This window comes from Rattus norvegicus, chromosome 5 (assembly GCF_021556685.1).
Source record: "Rattus norvegicus strain SHRSP/BbbUtx chromosome 5, alternate assembly SHRSP_T2T, whole genome shotgun sequence".
NCBI classification, from domain to species: domain Eukaryota; kingdom Metazoa; phylum Chordata; class Mammalia; order Rodentia; family Muridae; genus Rattus; species Rattus norvegicus.
In genome coordinates, this window is record NC_141538.1 from 107,882,198 (window position 1) to 107,908,604 (window position 26,407).

Sequence of the window (26,407 nt, forward strand, 5' to 3'; positions counted from 1 at the left end):
CTAACACTCATGTATGCATTATTTAGTGGGTGTAATCAATCAATGTCTCAATGCTCACAGCCCACTTTTTAAAACTTGCCTCTTATCTGTAAACACATTTCCTAAGCTGTGCTACCTTTTAATCTTGTCTAGGTGATCTACAGCAATACCCTTGAATCTGCCTATTTTCTGTTTAATCCCCTCGTGGATTATAAATTGCTTCCTAAAGCTTTAAGGGCAAATCTCCACCTTCTATATTACTATCAACCTTCTGCTTGACACTTAGAACCCTCTGGAAACTGTCCTCATCCCATGGATGAGACTAAAGCTTTCTCCATATCGCTGCCCTTTTGATGAAGGAATGCTATGGTAGGGACCAGCACTTTAGTCAGTTGCTGTCTCGAACCCTCAGTAGAGGTAAGAAGAGCAGGTTGTATGGAAGAATGCCATGAAAAGAAAGAAAACCAAAGAGAGAAGTTGGTGGCAAGGGGGAAAAAAGGAAGACGAGACCCAAAGGGACACCCAGGGGTACAGAAATGAAGGTATGAGGAGAGGCAGGCGAGAATACAGGCACAGAGGGCTGCTGGCTCACTGCTTCAACTTTAGGACACTGCATGCTGGCTACAACACTGGCTGTCGAATCGCCTCTGCAGTTAAGGCGGCTAACTGGTCTTCCAAAAACTCCAGGATCCCGTACATCCTGGAGACTTTCCTATTCTACAGAAAAGGCGGAGGGGAAAAAAAAGCCCTGTTGCCCAACTCCCTAGGTGCCACCAAACCTATGGGACATATGGTGTTTCCAGGAACTCACTGTCCATTCCTTCTCTTGGAATGCTCACTTGGGAAGGATTGAACTGCCAAGACTCTTCATCTTATGCTTCAAAGGCTCACTTGCAAATCAGAATCCTCTTCCTCTAAGGTCCCCCACAACTGCCTCCTAGCCTAAGGCCAGCAGCCAAGTTGCCCTTCTCCAAGCTGGATTCTTCCTCTGTGGTCATTTGCAGTTTCTGCTCAGAGTCCAATCCATCGAGCAGCATGTATTCTGAAGAAAGCTCTCGCATGTGCCCTGACCCTCCATGTCTCCACTGAAATGTGTTTCCATTCCAGGACTACTGAGTAAACTAGCACAGTCTCTTCACCCCTACCCTTCGGCCTGTCCCTCCATCAATACTGAGTTTCTTCCACTTCTGTGCCCCAAAGCCACCTGGAACCCCTAAGTGAGAAAGCAAAATGGCATTTTAAAAAAGTCAGTCTCTACAAAATTATTAGCAAAACTGTACCCAGGGTCTCCTCTGCTCCCCATGGGTATGCTCTGAGCTGTTGCAAAGGCTTTCATGCAACTATTCTTCTGTACTATGAAACATTGAACAGCGAGATCTTCTTAACCATTTATGAGCCTTCCTGTTCCCCAAAGAGATAAAACAGCCATTCATTCTTTAAAAACTGTAATGTTTGGGAAAGCAACTATATGTGAAAATGTGTTTCTCAATCCATGATGCTTTGAGAGCATCTGTTGTCCGGAGCTACTATGTCTTACCATGCTCCAGGCTTTGTGTAGTTCTTAAGCATTAATCTGCTTAGTTCACCCCTAAACTCTCAGTCTGATACTGACCATTCCCACCCAATGCTCTCCACTGGTATCCACCTCACACAGAAAATCCAAGTCCTTCCTCTCTGCCATGTATTTTAGATGGCTGCCAGTCTCTGTTCTAGCTGGTCTTATTGTTCCTTCCACTGGTGAATGAACTGCTTTGCTTCCCCTGAGGGTCACACCAGCTCCTCTTTTTTCTCTCTCTCTCTCTAGTCCCTATCAAATGTTACCATCCCAGTGGCACACCACTCCCTACCTCTGCTCTGTCTTCTAAACTCAGCTCACTCTCCTTTCTACCACACCCTAACCCACACCATGATTGCATACTGGCTACCCCAAGCTATACATGCCTGGATCCTCAGGTACTAGAACAGTGCCTTCAAAACAATTATAATAAGAATGTCAATTGAGGTACTCATCATCTCCAGTCAACAGTTGGAAATGGAAGTTAGGAGGATAAATGTCATAGAACCAATATATAACAACATATAGCCTTGCTATCCCCCTCCTCAAACTCAAAAGGGTCTGTGTGACAGACATTTTCCTCATGCTCATGAAGTTGAAGTGATTTTATCAAAGTGGGGAAGCTGACATGGAGATGGGGTGTAAGAATGCAATGCAGGGGAGGGGCAGGTCTGGAACCTGCTGTGCGTACTCATCTTATCTCATAGGACCCCTACCTCTTTACTCTTTGCTTTGACCAACTTCATCCTTCTCTAAATATACACATGGCATCAACACGCAGGACTGACCAGAGCACATGCATTCTCAGTATTTTGCAGAACAACTTGCTATTGCTGATGCTGTTTAGACAGTGGTTTTCATTGTAAGAGCACTCTATTTGCAAACAGTGACTGGTGACAATGCCAGTTGATATTCCATCACAGATAGAGGAAATCTCACCAGACCTCACTAGACGAGGAGCTGCAGGCAATCAGTGGCTGCTGAAAGACAGGAAGGGACCCTGGAGGGTTACCAGTTCCAAGTGGTCAGTCCTAAACACATGTACATAAAAGCAAAGCTAAATGGGCTTAGTATGATGTGTGTGTGTGTGTGTGTGTGTGTGTGTGTGTGTGTGTGTAACAAAAAAAGTTGTGAAGTTGAGAGAGGTAGGGGCAGGCCCAGGAGTTGGAGGTACAGAAGGGGTGGGAATGATATGCTATGCTTTAAAAACAAACAAACAAACAAACAACAAAAAAGTATGACAGATATTTTGTGTAAATAATATGAAATGCAGCAAATCAACCTTAAAAACAAAAACAAACAACAACAAAAATACAACAAACAACTAGTGGTTTTGCCCGCAGAGGGAAGACACAAAATTTTATTCTCCCTAACTAGTACCAAGACATGGTAGCCATTTGATAACTTTATTGAATGAATGAATGAATGTTTTTGAAAATGGAACTGAAGTTTTGTCTCAGAACAGATTTAGATAGTGGTAATCTTTTCAGATCAGCCAATTTCAAATACCTCTAGGAGAAGTATAGACAGTCACATATAAGAGAGTCATGAAACCCAAAGAAAGCCTGAAAACTGAAATGGATAGCCAGTGAAATGGAATTCCATTGTATCTCCTCCAATACAAAAGGTAAATCTAGCTTTGAATTTCTCATCTCACTGTTGTGCAGAAAGACATCTTGTTGAGATGTGTCATGAGATGGGTTCCTCCCGGTCACAATGACACAACCAAAGGTTGATGTCCATGCTTTCTAGCCCTCAGAGATGCCCACCAAAGTCATAAAAGACAGTCTAAAAACCTCCAAGCAGATACTATGCATGTGTAACAGAAGCTGAATGTGTGTCTGCATGTCTGTCTGTACCCGTGTCTACATTTCTGTCTGCCCCAGTTTCTGTCTTCCTTCCACCAGTAACACCTCTATATGAGCCTTCTCTTCCCTCTGAAGCTCGGAGCTCTGCCACACTCCCCTTCACAGTGGAGGGTGGACATCAGCGAAGGACCTCTGCTTCCTCAGGTTTGTCTGAGCAGCTGCAATTTTAGATATGCTTCAGGGTGTTCAGAATTTTTTTGTTTGGGAAGTGATATTATTCTTTATCTAGCCATACTCCTTGTCTGAGGAAAGTTAACCTATCTAGAGCCATCTAGACAATACATGAAGAATCTGTACTGGCCTAGCAGCAAAGGCAGTGTCTACTCGAGCTTGACCTAGTGGTTTACTCCCAATGAATAGAATTCAGCCAAAATCAAGGGAAGGATACATCGTGGTGGTGGAGTAGATGCTTTGCACGCATAAGGCTTTGGGTTTGCTTTCCAGTGACACAAAAGGAAAAGGAGAGCGGTGGGATGGCACATCCACAATTAGGCCATAAAGACCAACTTCTGTCCTTCCAGGAGATTGCTCCCCACTTGCTGTCTTTTACAGAGTGAGCTCAGAGTTGGCAAGGCTAATTGGTAAGAAGAAAAACACAACCTTCTCTTGGCAGCTACAAGGACTGAGGCTCTACACCACATAGCTCATGAAATGCTGAACCTGACCAATACCTACCAAATGGATTTGGAAGAGATCAAGGTACAGTTAAACCTTGAGACACTCACATTACTTGGCTGTTCCTTGATGATGGCCATGTGAGGACACTGAGCTGCAAAGCCTAGCTTAGACAGGCCTGTAGTTCACAAAGATGGGAGGCCAAAACAAAACAAAACAACAAACCCAGCAAAACAAAAAACACATGACATTTTATGTTTTGGGCTGCTAGGCTTGAGGATAATTTGCTACACAGAAATAGAAAACCAATGTAAATCAACTGAGATGCATCCAGCCAAGATTAGCCTGGTAGGGGCACACAGAGCTTAGGGTCAGCGGGCACCCGTGGTGGACATTCTATGGGAAGCTGAAGTACAGAATCCACATCCCAGTGCAGAGCTATCTGTGCAGCTCTCGCTCCCAAGCTCACCAGCCACCATAGATGCTCATTTATCTGAATTTCTAGACAGCAATGAAGGCTGCCATCGACTGGCCTCTTCCTATTTATTTTGTACTTCCCCTCGACCTCTTGCCTGCATTTTGAGTCATATCATAATGGACATAGCTATCCCAAAGGCTCTTCCTTCTCACACTGCACTGTCTGCCCAGGACTGGACAAGTTTGAGTACTTGCCTTCTTGGTGCTACAGAAAACTATATGTGAACCCTCTCTGTTTTCATTACTTGCTACAATAGCCTCCTGTGGTTTGAATATTTTAATAAATCCCAGTCAGTGCAGGATTCCTTCCAGTCTTAAACCATATATGTCTCCAAATGAAAGACACAGGAAGGCCTATATTTTTAATATGTCTTATGTAACCCAATAGCTGGGCAGCTGCCTGCCCTCCATGTTGTTAGAATCCATCTCCTACAGAGAACTCCAAGTCACTACTTACTAATGGTCTATGTTCTATCTTAGCTGCTCTTGCCTCCTAGTAGTCAGCCCTCTAGGCCATATTTTCTTGGCCTAAACCCAGGACACTCTCCTTGCTTCTCTATCCCATGGCCACTCTTGTCCCTCTGCACACTCATCTAAGGCATGGTGATTTTCCTCTCTCTCCTCCCTCTTCATGGTCCCAAGCCTCGGAAACCTAAACCCTGGCTCCGTCTCTTTTCCCTAGCTATTGACTATTGACATCTTTATCTACCATTCAGAATTAACTGGGGACAGAGTCTTTCAATGTCATATGTGCAGACTCTCATACAAACACATTTGGGGGACCCAAATTAACATTAGAATGCAAAAGACACTAGACCTAACCCACTATAGTCTTCTTGTCCTGTAAACTTTGGAATGCTCCCCTCACATACTGTCTCGCTCTGAGTGTCACACTAATTCCCTTGTTTAATTTGGTATCTTGATAGCCAATTTACAGCCAAACCAATATCAATCAACCTTCAACACAGGTGAAGAAATACCTGTGGTACAGACCTTCCAGGAGGATGATTACCTACTAGTTTAACTGTAAATTATATCACACCATAGCAATAAAATGTAGCTTACAGTAAAGAACTAGATTCAGGCAAGTTAATGGCACACAAATTAAAGATCTCACAGAAGGCGGCAAAGTAAATCCTCCAAGAAGCAGGTGTATTTCCCACAATACAGGACTACATTTTGCCTTGTTCGCCTGAGATAAGCAATAAAAATTACAGGTTTGCCTATACCTTGCACATGGGTTCGTGCCAAGAGTTTTCCCATTGAGATAAGACAGTGATGTTCTCAAGGTTTGCCATGGTTACTTAGATTTCTGATATATCAGTTCTGATCAGTAATCAAGGGAATTCAAATTTAAAAGGGAGAAAGTTTAAAAAACTGAATATCTAATTTTTAAGCCTTTTGAGAAATCTTCCCTCATTTCCGTATGTTACCAGCTGAAATTTCAAGTAAGGCCAAAGTCCTACCAACTTCAGGATCTCTCTAAGGATGAAACCACTTCCTCCCTCCTATGGTAATTCTTTGTCACCTTATCAGGAGGAAAAAAATATCTTTTCATAGTTGTAGTCATCAAGTGGGGGCATCTGATGACCTCTTTTAAATGTCTCTCAATCATAAGCATCTGATTGGCAAGATGATTTCCATATTTAATTAAAAGTTCATTTCCACAGGGTGGGTTTGTTAAGAGGAATGTCAGTGCAAAGCGACCATAAACCCACAAGAAAGGGCCTTAATGCCTTGGAAACTGAGGTGATTATTTTTTGGCTAGCCCTGGGTTAGAGATTCATCATACCTCTGATCTGCAAAAGGAAAGCCATTCAAAGCTAAGTCGAATTCTCTTCCTTCGGTTGCCAGTGCTATGGTGCTGCCTTGTAGGGCAATGACTGGGTTTTAGAACTTGGTTTGTGTGGGAACATAGTGTACTGACAATTCAACTGTGTAAACACACTGGGTAAACACCCTCTGAGGAAGCCTTGAAGGAGTCAGTACAACACTGAAGTTAAACCTGAAGATCCAGACTGTGAATCACACTAAGAGTAACAAAGGCACTATATGCCACCAAAGGAGAAGGGTACACAAGGGATTGTTGAATTTAGCGATTGCTTAAAGTACATGAGAAAATGATGCATTTTCTAAATAAAACTAAACAAGAAGAAACAGTTTCTTCTTTCACTTGAGTTGCTTACAGATTTGCTGCTATAAAAGAAACCTGAAAATTTATACTTGAGGTTGTTTGTACAATCAAGACAGACTAAACCTTTCAGGGTCAACATGCTGCCTTTCTCACTCATACTGCTTCTGAATTATTCATTCATATTACTTCTTGTTCACTTTTATTCAGATAGATTACATTTTATTTGCCTTGTCCCTAGGCAGCTTGCACTCCCCTTCCTCCTTTTCTTCTTCCTCTTCCTCACCCCTTCCTCCTACTCTTCCTCCTGTTCTCCTTTTTTCTTCTTCTTCCTCATCCCCTTCTTCCTCTTCTTCTTCCTTGTCTCTCTTCTTCCTCCTCCTTTCCCTCCTCCTTCCTCCTCCTTCTCCCCCTCCTTCTTCTTCATTGATAAATATCAGATGGCCTATCAACAGAGACCACTACTTCACTTTCTAGGCTCACACCAACACAGAAGGATTAGAAGCTGATGGTAAATCCACCCATTAGCAGGCACGAGGAAGAAATGCTTGAGGGAAGGTACCTTAATGTTCTTTGTCCACTGAAGTGAACACGTCACTGTTTCCTATGATCTCATAAAAATAATCATGTGCATGTTAAATCTGCAGCCTTCTAGGCATGGCCTCAGTTTCTGGGTCAAGAAGCCAGATGGTAATGGTGGTCAGGAGTCTATATTGGTGACAAAAACCACAGAATACCAATATCCCACAGAAGTGGAAGGGGACTGTCACCAATACAGAGCCTGTAACATAGCAGTATGCTCTATCCGAGAAAATTCATCATTGAGCTGTCTGTCCCCTTCCAATACAAACCCTGGCATGGAGGAGGCAGGACCTTTTTTTTTAAATTCTATCATCTGGTCTATACATTAGAATAATCTGGGAAATACTTAAGAATAGCAATACCTCGTGCCTTCCTCAGAACCCTTGAACTAGAATTTCCAGAATAGGTATACCTGATAAAATGTCCCTTTATGATTCTTACGAAGCCAGACCACAGCTTGTCATTTGGCAACACAGAGTGAGTTCATAGAAGATGGAGCTGAGATCATCAACTCTTACTCTTCTTCCAACAAATTAAAGCAACAAGGAACAGTTATCCCAATAGGCTGCCACTGCTGGGCAGGACTTGTGTTTAGCTCATGCCCTGGACTGCTCTGTGAACACAGCCTGAACTGCATTTCCAGATATATCATTGGAAAAGCCCATGAAACTTAGGTTACATCAAGAAGTTTCCCATCAGTATGGAAATAAGGTGGCTAGGGACCCAGGAAGGCTCTTTAGTCTGTCTCCCACTTTAGGGTAGCATGTAGCCTCAGAGAAGTTCTAACCAAAGGTTTGCTTTGCTGCTCCAGAGAGAAGAGATTCTTCCCTCCACTAACTGCAAAGAAAATTCCTAGACCAAGCAACTGCATTATCATGAACTCCCAAGGATATTGGCTACAGCATGGTAGGACCAAGTGAATATCCAAGTTGAGTGACCATGTTAACAGCAGGCCAAAACCTTACCTAACCCATAGGAGATGCCTCTCTGTGGATTTCTTTAATTTCTGACAAAATTATCACTATAGTCATAAAATGTAATGTCTTTAACAATTATAATAGCAACTTGCTTTAATTTTTAATGTAGACCAAATAACTTCTCCTTAAGTAATTTAATAGACATTACTTCCAAACATCCAAAGGGACAAGAATTTCAACCTTGACATCTCCCCAACTACAGAGCACAAAAAACATAAAACTTCCTCTAAATGGATTTACATTTTATTGTACTGATTCTCAGACTTGATGGATGCAATACTTTACATAGCAAAGGGACAGAAATTAACTCTGATGCAGAGACAGTTTTCTTGTTTAGCTGAGTGGTCCTAAAGTAATTTAAGCTATAGTTAGAGGAAGGAGTATTTGAAGTCAGCAAAGTACTGGACCAAGTCACACTGAGTTTTTAAGATGGCGGTAAGGATTACATTGATGGATTTTCATATACTGAACCCTTCCTGCATCTCTGGGATGAAGCCTACTTGATTGTGGTTAATGATGGTCTTGATGTGTTCTTGGATTCCATTTTCAAGAATTTTATTGAGTAATTGTGTAATTCACAAGAGAAATTTGTCTGAAGTTTTCTTTGTTGGATCTTTGTGTGATTTTGGTATCAGAGTGTGATTTCATAGAATGAATTAGGTAGTGTTCCTTCTATTTCTATATTGTAGAATATTTTGAGAAATATTGGTATTAGCTCTTCATTGAAGGTCTGGTAGAATTCTTCACTAAAGCCATCTGGCCCTGGGCTTCCTTTGGTTGGGAAGTTTTTAATGACTACTTCTATTTCCTTAGGGGTTATCGGATTGTTTAGATAGTTTTCCTGCTCTTGATTTAACTTTGGTTTGTGTTATCTAGGAAATCATCCATTTCATCTAGATTTTCCAGTTTTGTAGAGTATAGACTTTTTTAGTAAGAACTGATGATTTTTTAAAATTTCCTCAGTTTCTGTTGTTACATCACCCTTTTCATTTCTGATTTTGTTAATTTGGATATTGTCTCTGTGCCTTTCAGTTAGTTTGGTAAAGGATTTATCTATCTTGTTGATTTTGTCAAAGAACCAGTTCTTGGTTTTGTTGACTCTTTCTATTACTCTCTTTGTTTTTAATTGGTTGATTTCAGCCCTGAGTTTGACTATTTCCTACCATCTACTCCTCTTGGGTGTGTTTGCTTTTTGTTCTAGAGCTTTGAGGTGTGTTCTTAATTTGGTAGTATAGAATCTCTCCAATTTCTTTATGAAGGTGCTTAGTGCTATGAATTTTCCTCTCAACACAACTTTCATTGTATCCTATAAGTTTGGGTATGCTGTGCCTTCATTTTCATTGAACTCTAGAAAGTCTTTCTTTCTTTCTTCCTTACCTAACCAGTTATCAGAGTAGAGAGTTGTTCTATTTCCATGAGTGTGTGGGCTTTCTATTGTTTTTGTTTTTATTGAAGTCCAGTCTTAGTCATGGTGATCTGATAGAATGGAAACTCATAGAAACTCATAGAAAGGGTTATTTCAATCTTCTTGTATTTGGTAAGGCTTGTTTTGTATGGTCAACTTTGGACAGGAGCTGCAGGGGATGGCAACCCCAGAAGACCAACAGTGTCAACTAACTTGGGCCTCTGGAAACTCTCAGAGACTAAACCACTGACTAAAGACCATACATGGGCTGATCCAAGGCCCCTGGGACATATATAGCACAGGACTGCCTTGTGGGAAAGAATGTACCTAATCCTGCAAAACCCTGATGCCCCAGTGAAGGGGGGTCTGGGGAGGGGTAGTGAGCACTCTCTCCTCAGTGAAGGGAAGATGGTGTAAAGAAATCTGGGAGGGGGACTGGGAAGGGGGTTATCATTTGGAATGTAAATAAATAATTTTTTAAAAATTAAAGGAATTGGGAGGTTGGAAGAGGTAAGGGCATGAACTGTACCCTAGATAACTGAAGCCCTGTCACAACTTTAACAATGAGAAAATAGTTTATCACATGACATTTAGAGAAAAGAGGGACAGTGAAGACCTCAGCTTTACCATTTTTCTCCTCTAGCATCCAACCTTAAGCAGTAGAAACGTGTCCAACCTTGTCTAAGGTCATCTAACTCTGCGACTGGAGAGTCAAGCCAAACATTTTGTTCATGGCTCCCTTTCCTTTGGATGGGTTAAAAGCAGTTGCATATGGGGCAAAAGCCCATTACACAATAACTTCTCCGCAACTCTGTGTGTGTGTGTGTGTGTGTGTGTGTGTGTGTGTGTGTGTGTGTGTAAGGGCAGTGACTGGAGCTGCTAGTGTAGTGGGCCTATAACAACAGGCTGACAATTGTGCTGAAATCTACTGAAGATTTAATGGTAAATAGTGCCTGGGAAGTAGTCTATAATTTAACAAAGTTTAACAAAAGAAAGGAGTTTCCTTTCAAACTCTACCATTTGTTCAGTACTCTGCTATGGATTAGTTACAGTAAGCATAAACACACTAAGCATAACAAACAAAACAATAAAAAAAACCTCACCTTACTCTTTATAACCACATCAATACCATTCATAGATAAGGAAACCAAAGCACAGAAAAGTGCATCTTCTCTGGTCATATAGCCCAGGATGCAAAACCAGGTTTCTCTGACTCCGGTACTCATGGCTTTGGTTTCCACACTGCCCCACCTTTATGATAACAACAAAATATGGGAGATAGTTTGGGGAAAGAGAAAGCAGAGAATGGCATCAGGGTAGCGACTGTCTTGCAAGCCAAGGATGAAAGTTATTTAAAGCCATTTTACCCATTGGCTCAACATTCTTTGAATGCTTGTTCTAAGCTGGGAATTATGCTTATGCAACTGAGAACCATTAAAATGTCAAATGAAATCAGATAGCATAGCCTGGTGATGGAGTAGAAAGCAGCAAAATTTTAGGACATGCTCCCACAGTGAGAGAACATGCCAGTGATGCTGGATCAACCACCCTGCCAGTAGCCAGGATTTAGCAGCAGCAGCAGCAGCAGCAGCAGCAGCAGCAGCAGCAGCAGCAGAGAGCAACCCAGCGGGTGATAATGGTAATATAGCATCTCAAGTCAAAGTGTTGAGTGTAAGGAAGATCACTGCAGCCGCCACCAGCACTAGGCTATGGAAACAAGATCCCAAAAAGAGAAATGAGAGCTCCTGGACTCTAAGACTGGTGGTCAGAACTGATCTAGCCTCTTACTGAAGTAGCTAACATAGGCAGGGATGCAGACATAAGAGATGGCCAGAAAGCAAGTGGAGAATTTGGTTTTGGCAGTACTGAAAACACCCTTAAAACGTTTCACCCCAAGGGACCCTAACTGTGAAGGAGACATTCTAAATTACTGAACAGAGGGCAGCTGGGATTCAGATACCCTCACCTGCAAATGTGACACTTTGTCACATCAGGTGTCCTAAATAACAGAAGCAAAGGATCACTCCGACCTCACCCTTGTCTTTCTCTCCTGAAGCATGGTCATAAAAGACATTCTCTTGTCTCTCCTTCCAGAGGGATCCTGGCCAATAGCTGAGGCCATGACGTATGTGAATTAGAAGGTCTAAGTTCCCCTCAGTTCACTGCTACTAGGAATAACCCACTTTGTGTTCAATCTCTCTTCTATGCAACTGTCTGCTCTTCAAATATAAGTATAAAAGTGAATTTTCTCTGGGTCTGTAGGCTATTGCTCAGGGCTTCCATGCTCTGTAAAGGTTTAGTAAATTTGTGATGCTTTCTTAATATTTGTCACAGGGATGTCAATCATGAACTTGGCAGCAGGTGAGAAAAGGTATTTTCTTTCTTATAGGATCCCGATTTTCTCATACATATGCCAAAAAGACAGAGAAATCCAGTTTATCATGTTTCAAAGTGCATTCCCTGGCACAGGTATCCTGGTTTGTCGAAGTGCTTCAGTTTTCTTGTGTTGTCTTAGGATGATTATAAATACACACTTTACTCTAAAAATGTCACAGTTTTGAACAATAATTTAAGTGGCTATTGGACATAGACATCTACTTTTGAAAGTATCCACTGCTATGTTGTCTTTTTAACAACTATAATTCCAAAATGAGTTATAAATAAGTTGTGAATGAGTTGTAAAGAATATAGTTAAAATGGTTTTGATCAAGGAAGTTTCCCTTAAAAGCAAAACATCTACTAATCACCTGTTTGTCTACCGTTGCATTGTATATGTTTGGAAATGCTGTTCTGTGATCAAACAAGTTCAGTTGGAGCATGTGACTCCCAGAGATTTAATGGACCAGAAAGTAGTGAGTTTCCAAGAGGTTTAATCATTGGGCAGTTTCCCCAAGCTTATTATAAAATTTCACCAAATGCTCTCACATTTCCGTGTGATGTCACTGGTATCTAGACTGTGTTAAAGTTGTTCTAGGTCCCGGAACGCCAGTAGTGAGCATAGTTTAAAATTTGTAAAATAATTTTCAGGAAAGTCAAAATAAAAACCCAAATACCTAGGAATTCTGAGGGACATTCAGGAAGTGACACAATTTGAATGGTTCATAATGTCAAAGCTATTGTTGGACATGTTTCCTGAGTCCAGAAGGGTCAGGATCCCCTTAAAAACCTGCCTTAGACTGAGGTTTCCTCGGCATCTGCAATGAGCGTAACTGCATTGGGGGCAAGTCCATCTCTTTTTGGCTCTTAAGGACCACAAATGTACCTTTAGTGTAAAACTATAGTCTGTCTTACCTAAATCTAGGTGTTATTCAAAAAATTCAAGACATGCTACCACCCAGGGGTACAGAAGAATAGATGGAGAAGTTAATGTTCATGTCACAGATGCCACCCCTTGGGCTGTGCCAGGGCAGGGATGCTTCGGCACAGCCACTCACAGTCACTCATCTACTACCACACATTCATTCACACACACACACTTACCCTTTGAGAGACTCTGAACAGAGTCTCACTTTAATGAAAACACCACTTTCAAACTTTCTCTTCTGGAACAGAGCAGAGGGAAAGCTTCTTTAATGTCACAGGGGCTGCAGATGCCGTGGGCTGTGCCTGTCTCAAAGCTTCCCTCCACTGCTCAGAGACTAAGCCATCTTGCCACATTTAGCACTTCTGCCCGGACCACCCACTCAGAGGCAGATACACAAACCACATGTGTGAGGAATGTGGCTCTGCTTGGAAATCAGTATCAGCATTTCATCCTTATTACTCACAGACAGCCCTGTTGGTGTGTCTCATTTGTTTTATCTTTTCAATAGCTTTGATTATTTCCCTTTAATGACCTGGACTTATCCTTTCCTATCCTTTGAAATGTGCAGAACTTCGTGGTGGGGGCTGCATGCTGTGTAGAAGCCATGGTTACCAGGGGAAATGAGCAAGTGGCTTTGCCTGTGCTCCATGGCTCTCACTGGTCCTAGCCACCTATTCTGTGCAGCCTGCCCAGGGCCCCAGTAATCACCCCCATTATTATACAAGTGGAATCAAAAAGCCTTTCCATTCAGGGTGTGGTTTAGAACAGCCACAGGGCCCACTTACAATCATGGGAATGATTTTAGATTTTGCCATGTATTCTCTGGCGAGCTCTTGAGACCGTATTGGTTACCCTTCTTTAATTAAAGGGAAATTAAGACCAAGAGAACTAAGCTAAGATTCAAGAGCAAATTTACAACTTTTGGGAAAGCCTGGAAATGTCTCTAAAGAAGGGGCTGCATAAACAGGAAGGTGTAGATACTGTCTAGTAGCAGAGTAAGCAACAGCACTGGAATGTACTCAGCCTTTTCCCTTTGGGTGGTATCTTGCCAAGAAAACCAATAAACTACCTTTAACTGCTTTGCTCTTAATAAAGAAAACAAAGGGGACGAGTTTTGGACAGTCCGTCTCTGAATTACCAACTGCAGAAGTAGGGGCATTAGGCCTTATCTTCCAACCCCATCTCGGTATCTTTGCCTACCCAAATGGAGTGCAGCTCTGGGACAAATGAACAGGCACACTGATTCACTCCACAGCACAGCGCATTCCCAGTGAGTCTTTGGGACAGTACAGGAGCAATCTCCAGCAACTCCCTACCTTATTTTTTCCACACTGGGAAAGACACAAAGCCATTACTTCAAAATAGACAAATGCCTATCTATGCTGGAAGAATAGAAGTTAGCGCAGTTCAGGAGTGTTCAATAGTTTTCCTGTCATGTCAGCCCATCTGGGACTGGGGCTTCCATACCTATAATAGCCACCAGTTGATGAGATCCAACGCAGTCCATAATAATCCTCTAAATGGCCTGTCAGCCAGAATGAAGAGTAGGTCAGCTTCTAAAATGTAGTATGATCTTTCTTTCTTTTTCTTTTTTCTTTTTTTTTTGCTTCTAAGGAGACTATCACATGCAGTTCCTTGGTTATTTGTCAAACACTGCATTATATTCTGTCTTGGAGTTGTGTCCCTCTGGTCTAACAAGAGTAGATTCTTCATGCTAAATAAATGCTAGAATTTGTGAACTGACTTTGTCTACCTTTAGTATAGTTTGGTTTATAAAAAGTGGCTTCTAACAGAATAGTGAAAATGGTAAAAAAAAAAAAAACTATGCATTAATAATTCAATTTATTCTAAGACCGTGTCTGCTATTTCTTGATTAGTCATTATAGAACTTAAACTATGTTCTGGCTTCCAGACACAGGAAATAGGCTTAGGAACTGGGTACCCAAAGGCACCTGCATTGTGGCTGTTTGGGGAACATGGTCCATTCTCTGGGAGCCTCCAATCTCTCCATTCTTCTTTAGAAACAGCAACTTTTTACAAGGAAAGGCTTACTGTCCTTTATGCGATGCTAGACAGAGCAAACAAATCTGTAAGATTATATTTTGTAAAGATAAAAAAAAAGGAGTCACAATAGATTGGGTATGAATTTAAGTAAAACACCTATTTCTGTCCATCTGCACTTAACATTTCAACATGGGATTTAGAGATGGGAAATACATCTTCTGTGTGTCTTGTAGTTCACATAAAAGCATGTACACACATACACAGTGTATCTTTCAACACAACTACACATACACACTCCATTAGAAAGATACTGACAGATTTGTAAAACATGTTGGCCTTGCACTGCTAATCTCAGAATACACTTTTACTTAATTTATTTTTGCACTGCAGGGTAGCATCGGCCACCATCAAAGATCTGTCAGCATTTCCATCATAGCTCGGCTTTCAGAATACTGGAGTACAAGTGCCAAAGTACATATTTACAGTGTACAGACAGCAGTGGCTTTGTCTTCCTTTGAAATTGACTGCATCTTTACAAGGAATATTCAGGATGGCAGTGCCTACAGAATAAAAAGCATCATATAAAACAGAGGAGGTTGAAAGATGTAGACTTCCAGCCCAAGATTAACCTACGCCGTGGGAGTTGATTCCGCCACATTCTCAGCAGCTGTAGTCATCTCTACATCATAGTCATAGTTTGAGAACAACAGTCCAAAGCAAGATTATTCTGATAATATATGTATATATATAAATATAGGAATACATAGCATTGGTACACAAAACGCTAAAGGTGGAAAATAATAAGCATACAGCAAATTACTCTAGAGCTGACCACTTCCACAGTGAGAAGAATGAACAGAAGTCGCCAAACATAGACATCGACCATTTCAACACTGGACAACCAACTCGTTACATAGGTAGGGTGAAAGCAATTAAGAGCTGAATTGCTCTTAAACAAGTGTGTTAACTACATTTGTAGGGCTTGGGATGGTAAACGGGATGTGATACAGGCCTGTTTGATGTTAGGATCAGACTGCAAAAGGTATTAGCAAAAACTGGTTTTGATAAAGGAAAAATAAAACCCCCAAATTTATTGGCCCTTTCCTTAAAACAGGTAATTACTCAGATTAGAGATTTCGTTGCAACTTTTAAAATGTTTTTTTATCTGAAACTCATCTCCTGGTTTTCTTTTCTTTTCTTTTCTTTTCTTTTTAATGTTCTCCCTAATCTTGACACAGTGTATCTATGTTACTTAAAAGAGGGGGCAGTGACAATATGAAGTAACTTCATACATTCCTGCTAACACGATCAGTGTATCTGACAACAGAAGGGGCCCTCCACACACTTACACAAAACCAAAAGTGTGTGTGTGTGTGTGTGTGTGTGTGTGTGTGTGTGTGTGTGTGTGGTCTGTACATATAGTTTTTAGAAGAAAAAAATTTAATGATAGTTTATTATACTCTTGCTGGTTCAAACTTATTCACATTCACCCAATTAATTTTATTTGAAACACCTATTTATATATACATATACACACTAAAGAAGTTAAACCCTGCCATTCCCCCTTTGTGCTTAAAAAACCAAAGCCACTGTTAGGGTACACATGTGTCAAAATATTCTTAACAGGGTCCAAAAGTGAGTGCACATAGATGTGGCAGGAGTGGTTTGCTTCTGGAGAAATGTGGCACATCCTTGAGTGGAACTGAAGGGAATTCATGACTTCTGTTTTATCAAACCATGTGCCAGGAGCAGGAGGACATCCGAAAGAGTGGCTCTGTAGCTACAACTCCTAAACTACCAGGAGCTGACAGGAAGCTAACTTTGCTGTCCAGGTAAGAAGTTCGCTGTTCTGAATTTTGTTACCCATGTACAAACTTTTATTTCATGATATACTGAAGACATCTGCATTAGCTAATTTTCTAGCCCTAATGTTATCATTACAATAGCTGCCTTTCCTCTTACCCCTCTTTTAAATTTTATTTCTTTGGGCATCGAGGGGAGGGTAACTTCTTACCTTAGTTTCTTGGTCTTTGTAACTTCAGGAATAAAAGAAGCCAAAGTATTTATTTCGCCACTCAATTTGGTTATAAAAATAAAAATGGCCCAAACTGCATGTTTCTAGTTAAATTATACAGATACATTAGTTAAACCACTTACTTTTCTAGTTTAATGAGAATATGTGGGATTGCAGACAGAAATTTAAAAAGATTTCTGGATGTTGAAACATTATTTCTCTTTTCAACTGTGAAGTTAGAAACGAAACACAACGAAAAGCACACAGCTCACCAACCGCCTACTGTCCAAAACGACATGATTCATGTCTATGCATCTGTACACCAAGAAGTGGACGACACACCAAAAGCTTCAAGTACGGCTCATGTCCATCACCATGAGGAACCGGAACATTCTTGAAAATGTGTACACTTGTCCTCCAGGAGGACACTGCAGGAAAGCAATTTACAAAGACCATGGCTGTATTATCATATTTTTTTTTAAAAAAGAAAAAAATAGTTTCTTTGGATAGAAAGAAACAGTGTAAAAAAATCTCCTTTTTAAAATGCAGAAACTGCTCCATTATTAATCTGCATTTACATCACCGCCTGAAAGAACGGGTCTGGGAAGACCATTTTCTGTACAGACACTAGTTAATCTCTGAATGAAAGGACAGCATCTGTCACGGGAACAGATGTGGGGGACACTAGGCTGTTAGCACACGTAGACTCTCTTAAGGCTTTGGATCCAGAAGTCTTCTTCATTCCTTTTCTTTTCAGTTGCGTTCTCGTAACAACTTGGAAAGTCGGCTGTTCTAACTTTGAATTCCTCCACTACAGAGAGTGTGGAATAATGACACCAAAAGTACTTTGGGTTTTTTTTTTCTTTTTTCTTTTGAAAATAATTCGCCTTCTTTTGCATGCCACAGGACAGATTTCTAGTTTCAAAACGAAGGTACAACAAGGACAAGAAACTCCCCCTCCCAACCACCTTCACCTTTCACCTATACAGAAATCCTTCTGCAGACATCAGCAAGACTACACAGATACAAAGTTACCAAATCTACAAGTGAATACATAGTCTGTCAGGGCAGGATAACCAACAATTCTCCCCCAAAGAAAGGTTTTAATTTTTCAAAAATAAAAGAGTCTAGGAGAATCATATGAGAACAAACCAAAAAGAAAATTCTGACTCCTGTTTTTGTTTTGTTTTTAAGAAGAAATGAGTACCACACCAGCTGCTGAAGACAGGTGAAATGCTCACTAATAAATAGATCCAAATTAAGAACGTCTACACTGATGGTTTTGAAAACAGGACCAGAATTCCTTTAAAAACGCTGAGTCTGCGGAATGCCTTTAACCTCCGTCTTCACCTCATATTGCAACAGTAAATGGAGACAGTAAAATGGAGTGTTGGTGACAGCTCAACAATGCTGGACTGTGGACATCACGGGAACATTTTTGTTCAAAGTCCTACAGGTTTATTGACTAAGGCTAGACAGCAATTCAAATGATCCTACTTGGTACACCTACCGTGTCCAAGATCATTACATGGATACAGCCAAGGACTGGGCCTCAACCTTTAGGAAAGAAGACCACAAGGAAGAAAATCAAGGTGGCTATTTGGTCCCCCCAGTTGATCACTATGTCTCGGAACTGGGAAAACAAAGGTGGAAACCATAGACTGCAACAAGTTAAAGGACTTGGGAAGAGTCGGTGGAAAGTGGCTCGGTATACGAATAAGGTCACTGGGCTTGGGACGGCAAGGGCGCTGCATTGAAAAGAGCATCCGCGGGACCGAGGACCTGGGACGTCTGGTGGTGTCACTCCCTCACAATTTATCTGTATGTGGTAATAAATAGATCAGTTATGTAATAAGGCAGTGTGTTGAATATGCATTCATCCTGTGGAATGAACCACCACAGAGAGATCCACGGTACCATACACATTCTTTAAGTGTTCTTGTGTTGTGTCTGCTTGTTTTGAAGGCTATCCAGGCTAATTCTTCCTGGGCATTTTTCCTTGCAGAGGAGTGTCCGCTGAGGCTGGTTTAGGTAACCTCTCCTTTATCAAGAGATGATGACTGGCTTTAAAGAAAAGTAAAGCTGAAGGTTGTTTTGTTTTTATTTTTTTTCCCTTTTGGTTGTATCATTCTGAGTGTTTTCATATAAACAACAACAACGACAAAAAAAAATCACAACCAAAAAAAAATAGTTTTTGATGCGTCCAGTTGTTGTACCCTCAGGATGTTCCAGATGTCTCCAGGTAACTCTGTAATTTACGGACTGTAGTTTTGTCCAGCGAGCAAAGATCAAAATCAAATGTTGTATTTGTAATATGAAAGTGTCCAGTTTCCTCTATAAGGTTCACGATCTAAAGAAGTAAAGAAAAAGTTTGGGCAGTAAGCAACAGACATCAAACTGCAAACAGAAGGCAGTGGAGGGACTCAGACATGGAACCAAGATAATCGTTCTTATTAATCACAACACGGCAACACTATTACCAAACTATCTGTTACTCCATATGTAAGTCAAATATATATTAAACCTTCTGAACAAGTCCTCAAAGGATCACCTGGTCTGACTTTTCATGCTCAATAACCCACTCAAATCACCAACAGAACATTTTACTAGGACGGTTAGTGAAAGATAACAGGTCAAGACAGCAATTAGTTAGCAATTAGTCCCCGTCTTACAAGACTATGATTATATTTAGATGTAAGAAGATCCCCAGCTGGAAACAAAATTCTTCCTAAAAATGAGCACATGAATTGAATGTGTATGTATGTATGTATGTATGTATGTATGTATGTATGTATGTATGTATGTATGTATAATGTCCCAGGAGCTGGAGAGATAGCTCAGTGGTTAAGAGCACTAGCTCCCAGCACTCACACGGTAGCTCCCAAATGTCTGTAACTCCAGTTCCAGGGGTTCCAATACTCTCTTCTGACCTCTACAGGCAACAGACATGTACATGCAACAGTGTACACACACTGAGGCCAGCAAAACACTTGTATGCATAAAATAAGAATAAATTTAAAAAAATCCCAATGTTCTGATTATATAATTCTGAAACATTTAGAAAATATAGGAATACATAAAGCAAACCCAGGAGCTAACTATGCTTCCCTTTCCCATGTAAAGCGTCATGCTGTTAATTTGGGAGCAGCTGTAGAAACTGTATTTATTTTGTGAAATTCACTACAGTGCCTATGTTACATAAGAACGTAGACGTGGTGCTTTCTTTTGTGCTCCAGGAATGCTCTTTATATAACGGAGGACAGTAAACTTTCCCTAGATGAGGCATCGATGCTTTGTTCTATATGTAAAGCAGATACACTTCATTTCTTATGGCATCGATTCCAGCTTACAATGGCAACGCTCGCTGGCTGTGCGGCCAGAGGTACGGCTGTCAAGAGAACACTTTCATAGTTCAGCACTGATAATCATGCCATGGGTTTGAGGGGTTCCATTACCATGTAAAGCATTGAGTTGGCAGTAATAGAGTTAGAAATGGACGCTGTGCTTGGGCGGCATGCATGTTAAATTAGCACGCTATGTAGAAAAGGAATGGGGACTCATTTTGGCACTCTTAGGGAGAGAGGGGAGATGGAGAGAGGACAGGTTTTCTCTCAGGGGTTCACTTGGAAACTTCCACTGCTCTTTGATTCTCTTAGTTTAATTATCCTTTTAAAAGATTGTAATTATTTAGCCCATGACTTATTCAGTAAAGTTTTAAATTATGTAACACTAAGTTGGAAAACTGCAGAATTAAAACCTTCGGCCTTCTTTTCTGAGAGCTACTGTCCTGAAAGCACTTATGAATGAGCCCCTTTGGGGGGGGGGTCATAAAAACAAGCTTCCAGTTACACACACACACACACACACACACACACACACACACACACACACCCACCCACCCCTCAGTCCAGTTAAATTGTCCATTTCCAGATTGAGCTCTGATTGCCTCATCTGAGCCCTATTATTTTGGAGAGCTAAAAACTCTGGCTTTAGTAACAAAACAAGTCAGATTGTGGAATCATGACAAATCATGACAGATGCTGTAAACTGAGGATCTAATGTGCATTTACCGCTTTCTAAAAATTACCAATTCCCAGACAATGGCAATATGCCCGGCTAAATGACTGTCTCCTGAGAGCCAGTGGCAGGCACCACTCTTTACCTGTCAGAAGTCACCAGGCGTTTAGGGATATTCTTGAGAAGGTCATGGACAATGGACATGTAGCTTTTCTCTTCTGCCTTTCTTATCTGCAGTGAAGATCCATTTTTTTTTTTTTTTTTTGAGAGCATGGTAGCTATCCTCCTTTAAAAAATGAGTATGTGAAAGACGCAGAAGAGAAACAGAGTCCACGTCCTTGGTGGCATCTTTTAACTTGTCACACAGAGCCTGGGCTGCTTGGCTCCAGGCCTACTATATGTGCTGAGGATGGAATAGAATGTCTTATTCGCTTGCATTCCTGGACTCAGGCTTCTTTTACATATATCAGATCATAAGGAGGGACGTGTCCACTTATTGTTAAAGTATATCACTTATGAAGGAGCAAACAAAAGCTTATTATTAGCTAGACATGGAGGTTAACGCTAAAATCTCAGCACTCAAGGAGGCTGAGGCACAAGTATTCTATGTCCGAGGTCAGCCTGGGCTATGGGACTGAGATTCTATCCCAAGCAAAAACAGCTAAATCCCAGGTATTTCTATGAATGCCCAACAAACAAACAAAGAAACAAACAAGAAAGCTACCTATTAACACAAAGGACCTCAAATGGATATGTATTTGCTTTATTAGTTAATAGTTTAGAACTTTGGAAAATTTACCACACATATGCACACATACAGAGACACAAACACAGCTATTGCCATACATACGAACCTTTCCTGGAAGTTAGATATTCAACATATACATAGATTAGCTGGTTGAATAAAGAATTCTTTCCTTTTTTTCTTACTTTATGTAGGAAGAAAATATGAACCCAGTGAAAACTTGTAAACTTTGGTATAGGAAGTCGGACTGTGGTACACACTCGTCCTTCTAACTCACATGAAACTGGGGCAGGGGGATTGCAGGGTTACATGGCAAGGTTCTGTCTGGAAATAATAGTAATCAGACCAGAGCAGGACCAAATAGATTCCTCTGAGCTATTGTAATTAGAAATTTATACAATGAAGGCAACTGCTGAGTAGTCCAGGGTTTTCACAACTAATTGAACAGTAGGTAAATGGCAGACACTAGGGGAGCCTGAACTTGGCTTCTGGAGATCTGACTGCTCACTATGTGAACATCATGGGAACAACACTGCATCCTTAACGTGCTGTAGGGGAAGCACATAGCACAGAACTCTCAGGCTTGGTGCATCTCCCTACAGCCTCAGTAACCGCTAGCCATCTCACCCCACTACAACACGTTAAGCAACAGAAATGCAGGGAGGGAAACCCAGAAAGGCCTAAGTGAATTTAAAATTTTCAGACAGAAAGAAGGCGGAGGGAGAACAGAGGAAGCCAAGTTGTGGGAGTGACTAAAACTGCATCGGAGGACTACAGTGTGGAGCCCAGCAGTTGATTTTGTTTGTATTATTATTGTTTTGAGTGACTGGGAAATCGCCCTTTCAGGAAAATAGTTGGTACATATATAAAAATATATTTAATATATATAAATATATTATATAATATATAAACTATAAACATATAGTTTAGCTATATTTCTCCATATGGTTACTTACATGCTACTTAGCAAAACACTGAAAAGGAGAAGAGAGGAGTTGTCTATAGAAGGAAGTCAATTTTAAATCAACCAAAAGCTTCTGGCCACTAGGAAACCCACTGCAGTATAGTAAGGGGTTTCCAGGACTCGCAAACGACCCTCCATGTCTGCTGCCACCGGGTCTCACCCTGCCTATGGCACACACAAAGATGTGAGGGGAGCGAATGGAGCTAACCGGAGAGCTCTGCGTCTTTGTGGGGTTTATGAAAACATATCCAGTTAGATGCAAGCATGGACCTAAAGCAGCGGCCAAGGTAAAGGCATCTGGGAGAAGCTGGTCCTGTCCACCAACAGGAACAGCACCAATGGTTTCGGTTATTAGAGCATGCACTAATGTGCTAAGTAAAGAGAAAGCCCCGGGAAGACACACACTCCTTTTCAGGACTCCTGATGCCAAAACACCAGAAACACAGCATCAGCCAGCATGGCTTATTTTAATCAAACAGGCCACAAGTCCTGAAGGCACACCACTAAGTGCCGGAGGACTACATTCTTTGATTTTTAATCTATTTTTTTAAATGTATTCACTTTACATCCTGCTCACTGCCCCCCTTCCTGGTCACCCCCTCCCATAGTTCCTTCCCCATCCCACCCCTTCTCCTCTGAGTGGGTTGGGGGAGGGGAGCTGGGTATCCCTAGACCCTGGCACATCATATCTGTGAGGCTAGGCACTTCTTCCACTGAGGCCACACAAGGCAGCTCAGCTAGAACATACCCCATAGACAGGCATCAGCCTTTGGGACAGCTCCCATCTAGTTGTTTGGGGCTCACATGAAGACCAAGCCGCACATCTGCTACATATGTGCAGGGAGGTCTAGGCCCAGCCTGTGAATGCTCCTTGGCTGGTGGTTCAGACTCAGAGAGCCCCAAGGGTCCAGGTTAGTTGACTCTGTTGGTCTTCCTGTGGAGTTAGTTCCTATCCCCTTCGGGAGCCTGCAATCTGAAGGACTCCACTGTACTAAAGAAATACCCTGACTGCTGCCCCCTCTATTTTCAGGTTCTTTGTCCTCAGATACAACATGCTATGGGCTGAAAAATACTTTCGGGGCGGGGGGGGGGGATGTATCTGTATTGAACTTGTCGTTACTTCCCATAAAATACAAGGTAACAATGATTTTCATGGCATTTGCATCATGTTTGGTATAAAAAGTAACCCAGAGGGGCTGGAGAGGTGGCTCAGTGGTTAAGAGCACTGACTGCTCTTCCAGAGGTCCTGAGTTCAAATCCCAGCAACCACATGGTGGCTCACAACCATCTGTAATGGGATCTGATGCCCCCTTCTGATGTGCATGAAGACAGAGTATTCAAAATACATAAAATACATAAACGAATTAATTTTAAAAAAGAAGTAACCCAGAAACGACTAGAACAATGGGAAGACATACATAGGTAGGTAATATACAAATATGCTACCACCTGATGGAATTGAGTGGAATTTGGAGATGATGGGTGGGAAGACTCCCAGGAAAGTGCTAGGCGTGACTTAGTTAAAGACACTCAAATCCAGTCCCCCAATCTATGTTCATTTAAAAGAAAATGCAAAACACAGAACTTATTTACACTTGAGAGTTCTATAGACAAAAGTTATATATTTATTATTTATATTTATAAAGTTATTATTTAAAATTCTACAAGAGTAAAAAGCTTGGTGGACTAACAAGAGCAGTTGGAAAAATGGAAAATATTTATAGACTGAGGCAGAGATGTACACCATCAGCTATCAACATTAAAAATGGGTTCCTATGCCACTGAGGTAAATTAAGTCCTAACTTCAAGTCATTTTAAGGTAGTAAAAAAATGAAAGGAATACACAAATCCACTATGGAATCTGGAACACACTGCCTCCCTTGTGTTAAAGAAAAATTACCTTATCAATAGCCACTGTTAAAGGAATAAAGGCATGAACTGTACTTGTACAAAAACTAACCCCCTTCCCAATCTCCTCAAAACATCACATTGTACTAACGTTTCCTCATGCCATGAGCATTCCACAGTTGAGTTCATGATAATACAACGTATGTTGTACAAGATAAGGTAAATGAAAAAGAAATATTTATTTTCCGTAGAATAGCATTGGTAAAAGGTTACCAAATTGGATCACAAATGTTTACAACCCTTGGCTCAAATTCTTATCACTGTTTTCCCATGAAACCAGAAGCCTGGTCTCCCGAGTTCCTGCACCCTCTGGCCCTCCTCTCAGCACACGTACCGAGGGCTAGTAGGAAGGAGCACTGTGTCTGGCAGTAGCTCCACGAGTGCTCGGATTTTCTGAGTGTGGATGTAAGCCCCAGTGGCACCCCAGTGGCACCCCAGTAGCCTCTGACATCCCTGCAGACATCCCCAGACATCCCTGCAGGCACAGTGCCCACTCTGATGGTATGAGGCTGCAGTGGTCTCCAAGCACTGCCACACTCCCCAGGACAAACTAGGCCTTGAGGTTTGGGGGTAGGGGTTGTGCCCAAAAGCACTTCTCACCTGCTGCAGAATGTGTCTTTCCCTCAGTGTCATTAACCTTCTGTGGAGTTCTACCAACTCATCTAGGTAAGCCTGAAAGAGAAGGGTGTTCCCCAAAGAACAAAACTTTAAAAAGCAATTGGCGAGTAAGAACACACACGCAGGGATGGCTTGCAGCTAAGATCAGGTACTGCTCTCACAGAGGACCCAAGTTCAGTTCCCACCACCCATACTAGGTGGGTCACGACTGCCTGTAACTCCAGCTCTAGGCAATCCATGACCCGTCTCTGACCTCCACAGGCACATGCACATACATAGACACACACGCACACAAACTTTAAGATAAAAGTAATCTTAAAATAGAAAGATCCTCTGTGCAGACTCTGAGGGTTTTCACTCTGCTTCTCTGTCCTAGGCTCAATGCTCAAAGACTTCTGATGGTGACATTTCTAACCCTAGTTTTAACCTTTATCAAACATGCCTTAAAATGAGGGAGGGAAATTCTTGAGTCTATTGGATCTCAACATTATCCAGGTGAGTAGACTCAGTCTCCCTCAACAAGGACTCTGCAAAGGAGGCCAGAAATGGAAGACTACACTGTCCGTTTAAACGAATGGTGGCAGAGGTTTTCATTTTTAATTCTTTAATGTCAGAAAATTTTAGACAAACACCTAAGCTTGAACATAGAAGTATCAAGGCATATTGCGTTCTTAATAATAGGGATAAAAAAGTTCTCAAGTATTCCAAACGTTACATAAAGGATGCCCGTAAGTGACTGAAGAACAGGACATTTTATGAAATGCAGAAATCGCAATAAATCAGTTCTATGTTCTAATGGCTCTCCTGCAAGAGCAGCTGAACCTCTCCTTCATATGTTCAGGCTCATGAGTTCTTGTTAGCTGACTGCATGTGTGCCTTAGGGTCAACTTCAGGAGAGGCAAAGGGGCAAATTACTGACCCGTTAAACTCCACCCACAATAACAGGCGACTGACATTTAAGTCTTGAAGTCAGAGTTTACACACATCATGCGCACACTGAGAAAGCTTACTGTATAGAGGTCAGTATCTTATTTATGTCTGTATGGGGTTTGATCTACTCCCTCTGCTACAAACTTCCTAAAGCTCAATGTGATATGCCGGAAGCTCCTTGGTAACATGGGAATCATGACAAATGGTAACATAAGGACACACTTTAACACTGACAATTTAAAAAGCAAGAAAGGGAGAAAGGAACTATACAGCACAGGGATGAAGCATTCCCTTGAGAGCCTTGGAGACTTCTG

The 26,407-nt window shown here is 41.4% G+C and overlaps 1 protein-coding gene across 5 annotated transcripts in view; it reads right to left on the reverse strand.

Moving 5' to 3' along the window:
• Nucleotides 1-14,950: 14,950 nt before the first annotated feature.
• The window catches only part of Mllt3 (MLLT3, super elongation complex subunit), a 254,496-nt gene continuing 243,039 nt past the window's right edge, over nucleotides 14,951-26,407 (reverse strand). For 4 of the 5 annotated variants that reach the window (XM_087660050.1, XM_087660051.1, XM_087660052.1 and 1 more), the window contains 2 exons: nucleotides 25,146-25,217; nucleotides 15,249-19,261 (listed from right to left, as the gene is read on the reverse strand). In XM_087660050.1, coding sequence (XP_087516176.1) covers nucleotides 19,130-19,261; nucleotides 25,146-25,217 — 204 coding nt within the window. In that variant the 3' untranslated portion in view covers nucleotides 15,249-19,129. 5 annotated transcript variants of the gene reach the window in all.